General features: G+C 38.6%; 1 protein-coding gene across 5 annotated transcripts in view; it reads right to left on the bottom strand.

Moving 5' to 3' along the window:
• Positions 1-13,482, bottom strand: part of LOC126470490 (histone-lysine N-methyltransferase EHMT2) — a 279,877-nt gene that overhangs the window by 145,076 nt on the left and 121,319 nt on the right. For all 5 annotated transcript variants that reach the window (XR_007586217.1, XR_007586218.1, XM_050098362.1 and 2 more), the window contains 2 exons: positions 13,189-13,256; positions 7,602-7,831 (listed from right to left, as the gene is read on the bottom strand). Coding sequence is in view for 3 of the 5 variants with exons in the window: in XM_050098362.1 (XP_049954319.1) it covers positions 7,602-7,831; positions 13,189-13,256 (298 nt within the window). In the remaining 2 variants the exon portion in view is untranslated. The remainder of the gene's footprint in view (positions 1-7,601; positions 7,832-13,188; positions 13,257-13,482) is intronic.

Below are 13,482 nucleotides of genomic sequence, written 5' to 3'. Positions count from 1 at the left end.
CATTACCAAAGTCACTGAAAATGATGTTGCAAAAGCCCTCAGAGAGTGAAAAAATTCATATTCAGCTGGAATTGATGGTATCCCAGCAGCTGTAATCAAAAATTGTGAACACACAATTGCTGAACCATCAACTCACTTCTGTGACTGCTCTTTCCAGGCAGGTATCCTCCCTGAAGCTCTGATACTTTCTAAAGTAATTCCTGTCTTCAAAAAAGGTGATAATAAAGGTATGAATAACTACAGACCTATCTCAATCTCATCCTGCTTTTCTAAAGTTTTTGAAAAAATAATGTACAAAAAAATGATGGACTTCATTGGAAAAAAAAAAAAAAAAAAGAAAGAGAGAGAGAGAGATTTACTAAGTTTAGCTCAACATGGGTTCAGAAGCAACAAATCTACTGAAACTGCAGTATATGACTGCATAAATACGCTATTAGAACTGTTAGATAGAAAACAACCCATAACAGGCATATTTATGGATCTGTCAAAGGCTTCTGACACTGTTGACCACAAAATATTACTGGAAAAATTAGAACACTATGGTATCAGAGGAATTGCAAACAACTGGACTGCTACATTCCTAACCAATCGGATGCAGAGTGTCAGCAAGAAATATACTAATAGACAAAGCAACTCAATAACCGAAATACTGTCAAGTAATAAAACTGTAAAGCAATGTGTTCCACAGGGCTCAAGGGCTCAGTATTGGGACCCCTACTTTTCCTCCTGTGTATTAATGACTTGAGCCTGAATGTTGATGCACACAAAAAAATAATATTTGCTGATGACACAACTGTACTCCTCAAAGGGGAGAATACAGAGGCTGTGCAAAAAGCTGTGAACTTGGCCACTGGACAACTCAGCAACTGGGCTAAAATCAACAGATTAACTATCAATACCAAAAAGACAGCTTCCATGAACTTTCACACAACACAAAATGCAAATTCCTCTCAGCCATTTGTCACTGTAAATTACCAGTCAATAGAAATGGAATACACATACAGGAAAGTTAAATGCCAGGATTTGTACTGGCTGTTATGCATTGAGTGTACTGAAAACATGTGCTAGCCTGAAAACATTAACCAGTGCGTACTACGCTTACATACAAGCCCACCTAAAATATGGTGTAATATTCTGGGGAAATTCTCCAACTGCTCTGAGCACATTCAGAATCCAAAAGAGAGCAATGAGGATTATTACTGGGAGCAAACCCAGAGACTCCTGCAAATCCATCTTCAGAAAGTTGGAAATCCTTAAACTGCCTTGCCTCTACATTCTTGAGACTCTAAAATTTTTCAGAAACCACATAGTGCCAACTGACCTCATAGTTGTAAAAAATAATGAAATACATGAACACAACACCAGGAAAAACGCAAACCTGCATGTTATATGTACAAACACTCAACGTTGTAAAAAGGGAGCTTTCCACATGGGCCTTCAACTGTTCAACAATCTTCCCACTAGTATTAAGTCCACCGAAGACAACATAAAATTTAGCAAAGCCGTGAAGTCATATTTGTTGTGTCACTGTTTTTACTCAGTAAATGAATACTTAGAACAGTAATCTTGCTGTTTGTGTTAATTTGAAAACATTGAGCAATATAATACATTAGGATACTATATACCCGTGTTAATATATGATAACAATGTTAAATGATATTTTCCGACATCTGCAACACACTGTGTACCATCAGATCACATGGAATAAATAAATAAATTTGCAATCATTTGTGAAATTATCTGATTTTCAATTGGCTCTACAGTCAGACTGAAAGAAATGGCTAGTAGGAGTGCTTTATGGAACCATTGTAAGTCATATACACATTAAATGAGGCAGACACAGTTCCCATAAAGGAACTGTGTCTTCAAAGATGATGACCCACATCCTAATATTGTTACAAATATTTACAATTGGTTTGATGAGCTTGAGGATAAAATAACAAATCCTCTCTGGCACCCTTATTCACCAATTCTCAATATTATTAACAAGAAATGTAATATATACTGAAAAAATAATTAATAGCCTTGAATTTCTTCGAGAATCTCACAATGAAATGAGAAAGTGTTTGTCTGAGAAACTGTAAAAAGTTCTACTGATCAAAATTAAGAATTTAAATTCCTCACTTCTTGAAATGACTCGGGCTGTTCTGGGTGCCAATTACTCCCATACATTACGAGAGTATTCATATCATATTTTTGTCAACACCCTGTACAATTATGTTTAACCTCTGGATAGCAGTACCTAATGAAATTAAAGTAAGACATTAACACCATCTACGTCTATCTTTTTACTATGCATGTGTTTTTGAAAGAAAGTATTTAACTTACCAGAAAATTTCAAAACACTTCATTGGCAATATATTACAACTATAGTCTAATCTGCTTAATGTTTTGTTATGGTACAAAAATTACATTCAACAGAGGAGAAGAAGACAAAATTTCTGGGGCACTAAATAAGGTGAAAGAGTTTTGAATACAACAATGCAGTGCTTTAACCTGAGGAAAAAGAACAAAACATATGTCTATCAGAGTGATCGTGAAGCATTCTTAAGCTATATCCTTCATGTTGGTTGGATGGTTGGTTTGGGTGTCAGAACAGCGAGGCCATTGGTCCCAACGGATTAGGGAAGGATTGGAAAGGAAGTCAGCCGTGCTCTCCGAAAGGAAACATACCAGCCTTTGCCTGTGTCGATTTAGGGAAATCACAGAAAACCTAAATCAGGATGGTCAGACACGAGTTTGAACTGTCATGCTCCATAATGTGAGTTCAGTAGAGCTGTTCTGTGAAACAGAATTTTAATTTAACAAATAATGTGAAGGCAAAAATTTCACACTGAAAATTAAATATGAGGTAAGTGATTTATATGCATTTGTGATACAGAGTGGATAACAACATTGTAACTTGTGAAAAGGAAAAATCAGTGCAAAAGATATTGAGAATTGTACTGAAATCATGGTACAAGACAAACTTCACCTTCGTTTTAAACCAACGGCAAACATGGCATCAACAATCAAAGTTATTACCTGAGGTCACAGTCTTCTCGTCGTGCTAATCAGATTGACAGTTGCAAGCTTTTTTTTACTTACTTTTATCTAATTTTTTATATTTTTTCATAGCTCTCATACCCCATGTGCACTCTGCAGTTTTTTTTTTTTTTTTTTCAGTGTCTGGTTGTACTTCCATCCAATGGTCATATTATTTTTTCATTACATCAGAAAACTGGTTATGCATACAAAATGAAATACAGTCTCTTTCTCACTATACCTTTATAGCAGCAGTAACTAAAGTAATTTATTACTGGGTAGATTATTACTTCTGTTATTTGCATCTTGCTATTTTTCTTTATACACTGCTGGAAAAAATTCAACACCCTCAACAACAGTGTTCAGTGATGTCAGAGTATTATATGTGCATAGTGAGGGGTTGTGATGTTAATAATGTATTTGTTGCAGTCATCAGTAATCTGATGGTGCTCAGGAGACCTGTCTGCACACCCTCTGTCTTATCTCTACGGGCAGTAAGTGTGCCGAGTTCAGAGGGGACCAGCATTTGCAATATTCACTCTAGGTCACTACTACAATCTGTCAATGAGCATGTACTACTGCTGAACAACTTCAGCCACTTGAAAATGGTCAATTTGGGGGCCTGCGTGAAGGTGGATGAACATATCAACAGCGCGTTGCACATGTTGGGCACAATGTTTGGATGCTGTATTTCTGCTTTCAACAGTGATCTGTGGGACAGATCATTGTTCTGGATGTCTGCACACTACAGATGCACATCAAGATTGACACATTGTGCAAGCAGCAATGGCCAACCAAACATCATCCAGGGAAGAAATCTGGGCACATGTGGCACATACTGTGTCACCAAGGACCATTGGGAACCTTCTGCTTGGAGCAGGACTAGGATCACATGTGTCTCTGGCCAGGCTACCACTAACACCACAATACTGCCAAGCATGACTACCCTGGTTTCATGAAGAGTCACCTGGATAGGGGAATGGCACTCTGTTGTCTTCAGTGATGAGAGTAGGTTCTGTCTGTACGGGAGAGACAGTCATACGCATGTATGGCACAGACCTGGTAAACTGCCTATTCCAGACTGCATCTGACCACGACATATACAGGTCCTGTTCCAGGTTTCATGGTGTGGGGTGAGGGCACCAGTTACAATTCATGGTCGCATTATTTTGATGTTTCTGTACGGTAAAGTAACCAATGTCCACTACATCGTACTGGTTGTTACCACTGTGCTACTGCCAATTCTTCGACAGCAAGGTGATGTGCTTTTTCAGCAGGAAAAAGCAAAACCAAATATGGCTGCAGTGATATTAAGTGATCTTTGTGATGTACAAAAACTACACTGGTCAGTAGGATCAGCAGATCTCTTGCTAATCGAACACACACAGGACTTGGTGAAGCAGGAACTTACTCATTCTCCAGATTCACCAGAATCTGCAAGAACCATTGCCAAATTGCAACAAAAGGTGCAACTTATAAGAGACAGTCTATTGCAGGATGCTATTCAACATCTTTATGATCATTTGCATGTGAAAAGACATGCTTGTACACTGTGTATTGCTGCAGCTCTTTGGGCAGCCTTTACTGGGATGTGTGCTTCAATTGGTCCAAATATGATACATTTATGCTCCTAAAATGATGAACTGTCAGATCACTTGTCAATAAAATGACTTTGTACTTGAGGCTATTGCAATGTAATTATTTCCACATTATTTTACCATCCATACTGGTTTCTACATTTCATTCCTTCACATCTTTTAGCCAGTCTCTACTGTATCTTCCTCCTCCATTACCCCAATTTCTTCATCATATAACGAAGTGTGCATATGACACAGCAGATTTATTTGGGAGAAGTGGAGTTCAAACTCAAATCCAGTCATCTCAATAGAGATTTTCCATTGTTTCCCTAATTAGTTCAGACAAATGCTTAGTTGGTTTCTTTTATAGGGATGCAGCCTACTCTTTTCCACTTGCAGGGATATGAGGTCTAACTGCCCATTAGTACAAAGTTTCTGGCCACTAGATCTATTGCTCATAAGACCACTGTTGTTAAAATATTTTCCTATTATTGAAATTCTGTTCTGTTATGAGCTTCTGTTCTGTTATGACCTATCTTTTTGTAAACAGAGTTGTGTTCAGGGTGCCCAAACATCCAAAGAGCCAGAGTTTCACTCTCTTGTGAGCAATAGTTCACGAGTTATTAGCATTTTATTAAAATCAGATTGAAATTAAGATCTGCTCCAGATCGAAGCTACAGGCAGCAAATTTGGGGTCTAGTTAGATGTTATATTCACAGGGTTAGTGCAGTTTTGTAATTGGAGCAGTAGTTTATGAGTTATTTCTGTTTCTGATTGTATAATTGTAGATTATCTAGTACTATCTTTGGTTAAGGGTCAAAACTATTAATGACATTGTGTAAGGCAGTCCAAATAAGGAACCTGTGCCAAGTTTGACGACCTTAAGACCAATAATGCATGGCGCAGGAATTCTGAAGGATCTTGTGCCAGTTGTAAAAACAATATTCGATCAGACAGAAAAATTCCTAGAGGCGCAGTTTTATGGATAGGGAGATAGGCTTTGCATTAAGGAGAAAGCATGGAACCTCCTCCTAAGGAAAAATTACAAGGAGTTGGTAATATATACATGGTACAGGAATTATGGCATGGGAATTAGTAGACAGTCAAGGTACAGAGCGTCCACGTCACTCAATTCTCTGATCCGTAGAAGGTGTTTAAGTTATAGACAAAATTTTTTCAGCCAAGCTGCGATGTGTTGTAAAAATACTTTGAAAATTTTATGGAAAGTTTTGGACATACTCTCTGGAGTATTCACTGAGTGGAGACATAGTAATTCTGAGTTCCAAATTAGCTCAATGAACTATAACTTTCACAGGTGTATTGGACTTCTGATTTTGAACAGTTAAATAATATGATAACTTGAAATGAAAACAGCGTGCAACACCAATACACTTCAGACATTTAAGAGTGTTTGTGTTTCAAGGTGCATACACATTTTATAATCTTTTACTATTTCTTATGCTTCAACTGATTGGGTGTTAGAAATTTGTATAGATTTTGTATTGGGTTGTTCTGAATAAGAATAAGTGCATCTTGTACTAGAATATATGAACTATTTGATAACACACTGTTCTGGCTGTTGTCAGTTTTCGTAATCAGTGTTGCTACTTCTCAATCAAGTAGCTCCACTATTGGCCACACAAGGGCTGAGTGCACCCCACATGCCAACAGCACTTGGCAGAACCAGAAAGTGACCCATCCAAGTGCTATCCAAGCCCGACAGCACTTAACTTCAGTGATCAGACAGGAACCAGTGTTACCACTGCGGCAAAGCCATTGGTCATTTATTCTTACACCCAAGTCATAAATTAGTGAGCACACATCACACGCTTGTGAGGAATTAAACTAAGCATTTAACCAAATATTTATAACAATAATAATTATTATCATTACAGCAAACATGCAAGCACCTTCTTTACAATCAAGATATTGTTCCCTCATGACATCAAAGTCAATGAGGTATTAAACTTTAACACACACTTCCTTTTGCAATTCTATACGCGTATCATTGTGACTTTCTGAATCGAATGGTAAGTGTTGTTATGATGATAATACATATCAGGATTGAAACTGCTATAACCCTGTATATCACACTTGGATATGTGCCACGAGTGTGGCCGCCAGCACGCTAGATTAAAACACTCCGCCATCACCATCTGTGTGAGCCAGCCTCCCAAGGCTGCCCACGACTTGTGCAAGCAGCACAGCACCCATCACCCAAGCTTTTCCCTGTATAAGGACAGTGCAGCAGGCACTCGTCCTCAGATGTATTCAACAGATTTGTATTTCTTCTATGCTTGTGTGTTCTTCGATGTGGATTAATAAATTCTTATCTTTGGTGGCCACACTATTACTTGTGTCTTACATTATGACAGAAACCAAAAGTATTCCTAAAATTTTCAAGGAATTTATTAGCAATAGACTGAGAGAAATGCAAATATGGCACTTGTTATGTTGATTCTTAACACATTCATCACAGTCAGTTCAAAAGCGAAAAACCACCATGAATAAATAAAATTATGTTTGGGGCACTGTTGGTTCATGCAGAAAAGAACATCATGGCAATCTGACCAGCTTTTAGTTTTAGCAGCAAAAATTACGATTGTTGAAAGTTCAAAATTTTTATGCAATTTGATGTGGTTAGAAAAATCAAGGTAATTTTATTGAGGCATGCTGTTATGAAAGACTCCAATGACACACAAACTGCATTAAACTATTCGTACATTTGTTTTATAATCCCAATTTGCACGAAACATAGAACAACCGCAGAAAAATTAAATTTCAGCACAGTTACTGGCATAAACAAATGCTAATAATAATCTTTTAATTACTGATGAGCCTTTATTCTTTTTGTCTGGCTAGTAATACTATAACTATGACCACAAGCATCACCACAAATGACAATGATGGTTATGACGACGACTACAACTACTACTACTACTACTACTACTACTATTACTAGCACCAGCACCAGCACCGCCATCACCACCACATACTAACCTTTAATGTAACTGATGCACCAGCTTTTATTAAATACTCCACAATGGCATTACGGCCAGCTTGTGCTGCTAGTATGAGAGGTGTATTTTGGTCCTGATCCATTAAATCTATCTGTGCACCAGACTGTAGCAATATGTGGACTGCAGCAAGGTTCCCTTCACTAGCTGCTATGTGGAGTGCACTTCCCATATTAGCTTCTTCAAACGCATGGTTAGCAGCTATTCCCGAAGCTGTGAAAAGAAACGAAATTTAAAAAATTGTCCCCATTTCTCAATGTATATTTTAGAGAATGAGGGCAATCACAGATGGCCTTCAGGCAGATCTTTGCAAGTGAATATTCGTACACACACACACACACACACACACACACACACACACACACACACACACACACACAGAGAGAGAGAGAGAGAGAGAGAGAGAGAGAGAGAATATTATGGCTCCCCACAGTACCTGCTCCTCACTTTATGAACTGATGAACTGTGTCTCACATATCTGATTCTCCTCAACAGATACCAGACAATTTTATTTCCAGAGTCGGTGACCGCATTAACAATTCACACAAGCCATTCACACCAAGCACAATGTTCCTACCTCATATGCAGGTTGATATCCTAGAGCTAACAAGGTAGCATATTAGATTATGGACAAATGACAGCACAGTCGGGCAACATAAATGCAGATCCTTTCCTCAGCTTACCACTGAATATATTAAATAAAAATTTCTCATGTTTCCAGCCACATCAGGTGATTCCATTGTCAAGTGGTATGATGGCCAGTGGGCTGCTGGCATGCCACTTATATGCACTAGCTGCTGGCTGTGACATCAATGGTTCCCACGGCATCACCAAATATGGGCATAAGCTGACTCTGTGTTTGATTCGCATGCTTCGATCGTGTCACCGCTGGATCGCACGTAATACTCAGCTGCAGGCCACCGTCTCTATTTAAAGGGTTACCAGTGATTTTTGTTTCAATGGCTTCTTTAATTACAAAATCCCAGAAGCCGTTAGTGTGAGCCACAATGGTTGCTTCACCAAACTGGCAGCCATGATTTAAATCATACTCAGCTACAGCAGACTTCTCATGGTAGTGTTGGCAATAAAACCTCTCACTGTTCCACAGTGTGTACATCTATCCACACTCACAAGGTATCTTGTAGACCCCATGCGTTATGAGCCCTGCTGTGTCTTTAACGGACAATGCATGTAGGAGCATGAGAGGTTTTATGCCTATGCTACCCTGAGATATCTGCTTTAGCAGAGCACTCTTTAAAAAATGAATACCAGCTAAAATTTAATGAAACATCCGTAATGGCGTACATTATTGTGTTCTGGGATTGTGGAATTAATGAAGCCATTGAAATAAATATCACCGGTAACACCCTAAATACAGACAGTGGCCTGCAGCTGAGCACGGCATGGTATCCAGTAATAGCGCTGCTGAAGCATGCACATCGAACGCCCAGTCACCTTATGCCCATTTATAGTGATGGTGTGGCCACCAGTGATGTCATAGCTGGCAACTAGTTTATGTAAGTGGCATACCAACAGCCCACTGGCACTCACATCACTTGACAATTGTCAAGGAGTGTCTGGTCGAAAGCTCATGTAATTTTAATCACTTGATGTGACTGGAAATACAAGAACTTTTTAATCTATGTTACCGCCGCCAGACTCTGCATTCTTACATCACTGAATATATTCATTATATTCTTAATACCAACTATGTCTTCTTCTTCCAATTAGTCCAGTAATTCCATGTTGATGTTTTCATTGTGTAATAATTCACCCATTGAATTTTGAGAGTGGAGCAGAATTTTTTTTTTCCTATTTCTAATGTTTCCAACATACATCTTCCAGCAGCCATCTTCGGAGTGAGCCAACTGAAGCTACAGTATGCAACTGTACTTGTTCCACCATTTTAAACCACAGAAAACAAGCACCAGAGACACTGTATTCATAAATTGAACCTGTGGATACATGGTCGATCCATGCTGGGATATTGATATGTCATTATTAACTGTATTGTTGCTATGTCTTTGCAAGTTTATTAAAGAAATGGACAGAATCCATTATACGCCTAGGCTGAAACTACTGTCTTAGACAGTTAAATTCTTTGCCAAACTAATTTCAACTGCTTCTTTAATTACAGAGTCCCAAAAAATGATATCAGCACTATAATTTCACCTCTTTTGTACTTCACAGTGCGACCAGTATCGATGTAGTGCTCTGTCATGACCAATTTGTTGGGCTGTAAGATTTGGGCGTATCTACGGTGTTCCATACATCTTTCCTGGCTTGAACGAGCTGTATGCCTGATATGCGAAATGCCACACTTGCAGGAGATCCTGCAAATGCCAGCCTTGAAGTGTATCAAGTTATCTACAACAGAATCCTAAAATGCTGCTGTCTTGACCCTACACTGTAGACAGAAGCACTTTCGGGTTCCGTCAAAGGTAACTTAATGCTCCTGCCCAACAAATCAGCTGAGACAGAGCACTAAACTGATACTGGTAACTCTATGCAGCACAAAAGAGTTGAAATTCTAGTGCCCACTTCAATTTTATTTATTTATTTATTTTTTTTATTTTTTTTTTTTTTTTTTTTTTTTTTGGGACTTGGTGATGAAAGAAGCTGCTAAAATTCATTTGGTGAAAATTTTCATTAATAAAGATAGTGGTTGCAACCTAGACAAATTCTGGAATATGCTCCCCTCTTTGAAAACTTGCAAAGACATTGCTACGGTACAGCTAATAGTGACAAATCTATATCCAAACATGGATCTAGCACGAAGCCACAGATTAAATTCATGAAAATGTCTCTGGTGGTTGAGTTTCCTGTGATTAACAACGACTGAACAAGTATTGTTGTGTACTGTAGCTTTGGTCAGCTAACTCTGCAGATGGCCGGAAATATACAGCCGACATAATAGAAAAAGAAGAAACAAAGACTATGCAGCTGTACTCATGAAATTTACTGGGTGAATATGGATCATGTCTACAAGAGAGAATGCCCTTGCTGTAACTGACTTTTCAGAGAAATTCTATAACTACTGGGTAACTTCCCAGCAACTGAGTGTTCTGTGAGTGGCTGACTTTAAAGGTTGTAGCTCCTGCTATTAAAAGCATCCTTAGGAATCTAGTTAGTCCAAAGTACCTGCTGTAGATGAGAGATCTCCTTGTTAATCGAATGGTGGCAACTCTCCTCTATACAACCTGTAAGACATTTGTGAGAATACATTATATCCAATTATTCTTCAAAATCTGTTCCTGAGGTCCTTCCCTTGCAGGGCTATTTGAAGCTCTCTTGAGTGATAGGATGTAGTTACTCTCTGCTGGCACCAATTCTACTGTGTGTTAGAAGCTGCAAATACTTTTACTCCTACAAACAGCTAGTGAATTTAAGTCCCTTAATCCAGAGTCCTATATATCTGAACAAGTCTCATACAACCAGGTTGCACAGATAGCCTTGAGGTTTCATGCTAACACAGTTTCAGTCATTCCCCCGCCCCTACCCACGCAACCTTAGCAGTTATAATGATGTACCCATTTTCTTTGACAGTGTATACTGAGTCACTTAATGAGATTAGTAGAATGAAGTACTCTTGGGACACACAAGCCCCCAGCACAATGAACAAGAACAAACTAATTAACATTCCTGAAATTCGCATATATAGCACCAACTAGGATGCATATTATTATACTACACTATGGGTGTTGTTAGCATTAATCTTATTTTAGAGGAGCTCTATGTAGTGATTCAAATTTCAAATTCAACCTTACCGAAGCTGACACATTTCAGGCTCTCTGTAATATGGCTCTCTCTAGCCAGAACAGGTTCTGTTGATATCTTACACAGAAAGTAAATATAACTGTAGTTTGTAAATCAAAGAAAACAATGTTATAATTGCAAGAAGTTTATTTTTTCTTTGTGCACAGGGCATATTGGTATTCTAAACGGTCTCAAAATATCACTTTTACACTGTTAGCAATGTAAGTAAGGTCTGCCATAGGGATATTGTTCAACAGTTGATAATTAATTACGCCCTCATAGGTAGCAGATATTTTGGTAACTATGAACAGATTTTTATGACACTGTCAAGTCCGAGAGAAACAACATGGCACCAGAAATAAAGAACACAAAGAGGCAAAGTAATGGCTCTGTGCTGCAATGCTAAGTGGGTCATAGTACTGCTGAACTCTGAACATAATGCTGAACTGATGCAAATAGAGAACTGTTGATAGACAATAGTGATATCCTAACAAGGGAACATCCCCATCGCACCCCCCTCAGATTTAGTTATAAGTTGGCACAGTGGCCTTGAAAAACTGAACACAGATTGATCGAGAAAACAGGAAGAAGTTGTGTGGAACTATGAAAAAATAAGCAAAATATACAAACTGGGTCGTCCATGTGTAATATAGGCACTATTAAGGGCAGTTTGAGACTAGGAGCGCCGTGGTCCCGTGGTTAGTGCGAACAGGTGCAGAACGAGAGGTCTTCAGTTCAAATCTTCCCTCGACCGAAAATTGTAACTTTTTATTTTCAGTTTACGTGAAAAACTCTTATGTTTTCATCACTTTTTTTGGAGTGATTATTACATCCACAAGAAAACCTAAATCGGGCAAGGTAGAAGAATCTTTTCACCCATTCGCCAAGTGTACTAGTTAGGTGGGTCGACAACATATTCCTGTCATGTGACGCACATGCTGTCACCAGTGTCGTATACAAAATATCAGACGTGTTTTCCTGTGGAGGAATCGGTTGACCTATGACCTAGCGATCAAATGGTTTCGGTTCCCATTGGAGAGGCACGTCCTTTCGTCAACTAATCACACGGTTTTGCGGTGCGGTCGCAAAATACAGACACTAAACTTATTACAGTGAACAGAGACGTCAATGAACGAACGGACAGATCATAACTTTGCGAAAATAAAGAAAAGCAAAATTTTCAGTCGAGGTCAGATTTGAACCAAGGACCTCTCGTTCCGCAGCTGTCCAAGCTAACCACGGGACCACGGCGCTCCTCGCCTTACAGTGCCCTTAATATTGCCTATCTTAGGCATGGACGACCCAGTTTGTATATTTTGCTTATTTTGTCATAGTTCCACACAACTTCTTCCTGTTTTCTCGATTGATCTGTGTTGAGTTTTTCAAGGCCTATCCACTGTGCCAACTTATAACTAAATCTGAGGGGGGTGTGATGGGGATGTTCCCTTGTAAGTAATTCTTGACTACAACAATACTATAGGTGGAATGGTTCATGCAGACCAATGCCAACCAAATTATTCTCTGCCCAATAATAATACCAGTACATGAAGTAGCCTCAGTCTCATACCATATTGTGCATTGAGAGTGCAGATATGGATGCAGATGATGGTTATTAGTTGCTGAACTACTGTCTGTTTGCTCAATAAATCCTCTTCTTTGCAATTTCTATGCTTTTACTACAAGAATGTACAAAATGGGAAATAGTCAACAGCTTCAAATAAGATATACACAAAAATTCCTGCTTTTAAAAAGGTAAAAACAACAAGAACAGTAACAACTACAGGCAAAAGAAAATCAAAGAATAAAATACACACCCAGAGCTTGCAGTATCTTCTCTGCATTCCCCGTCTTTGCAGCAATAAACAGTGTTTCCTCCATGCTCCTACAAAAAAATGTTAATTAGTAACACACAATGAGTGACCTCTTAAACAATATGATAAAGTATAATGTTCTGCTAAAACAAGAAATGACTCCGGCATCATGCACTAAAAGAGAGAATAATAAAGCTATGAAACAGGCTAGTGGAATGTCATTGGTGGAATATAAATAATGGAAGGAACAGAAGTAACAACCCACTGTATTAAGTGAAGTGTTAAATGGTTGGCGAC

Source organism: Schistocerca serialis, chromosome 3, assembly GCF_023864345.2.
Source record: "Schistocerca serialis cubense isolate TAMUIC-IGC-003099 chromosome 3, iqSchSeri2.2, whole genome shotgun sequence".
Taxonomy (NCBI): domain Eukaryota; kingdom Metazoa; phylum Arthropoda; class Insecta; order Orthoptera; family Acrididae; genus Schistocerca; species Schistocerca serialis.
Note: the sequence above shows the minus strand (reverse complement) of the source record. Positions and strands in the feature narration are given on the sequence as shown.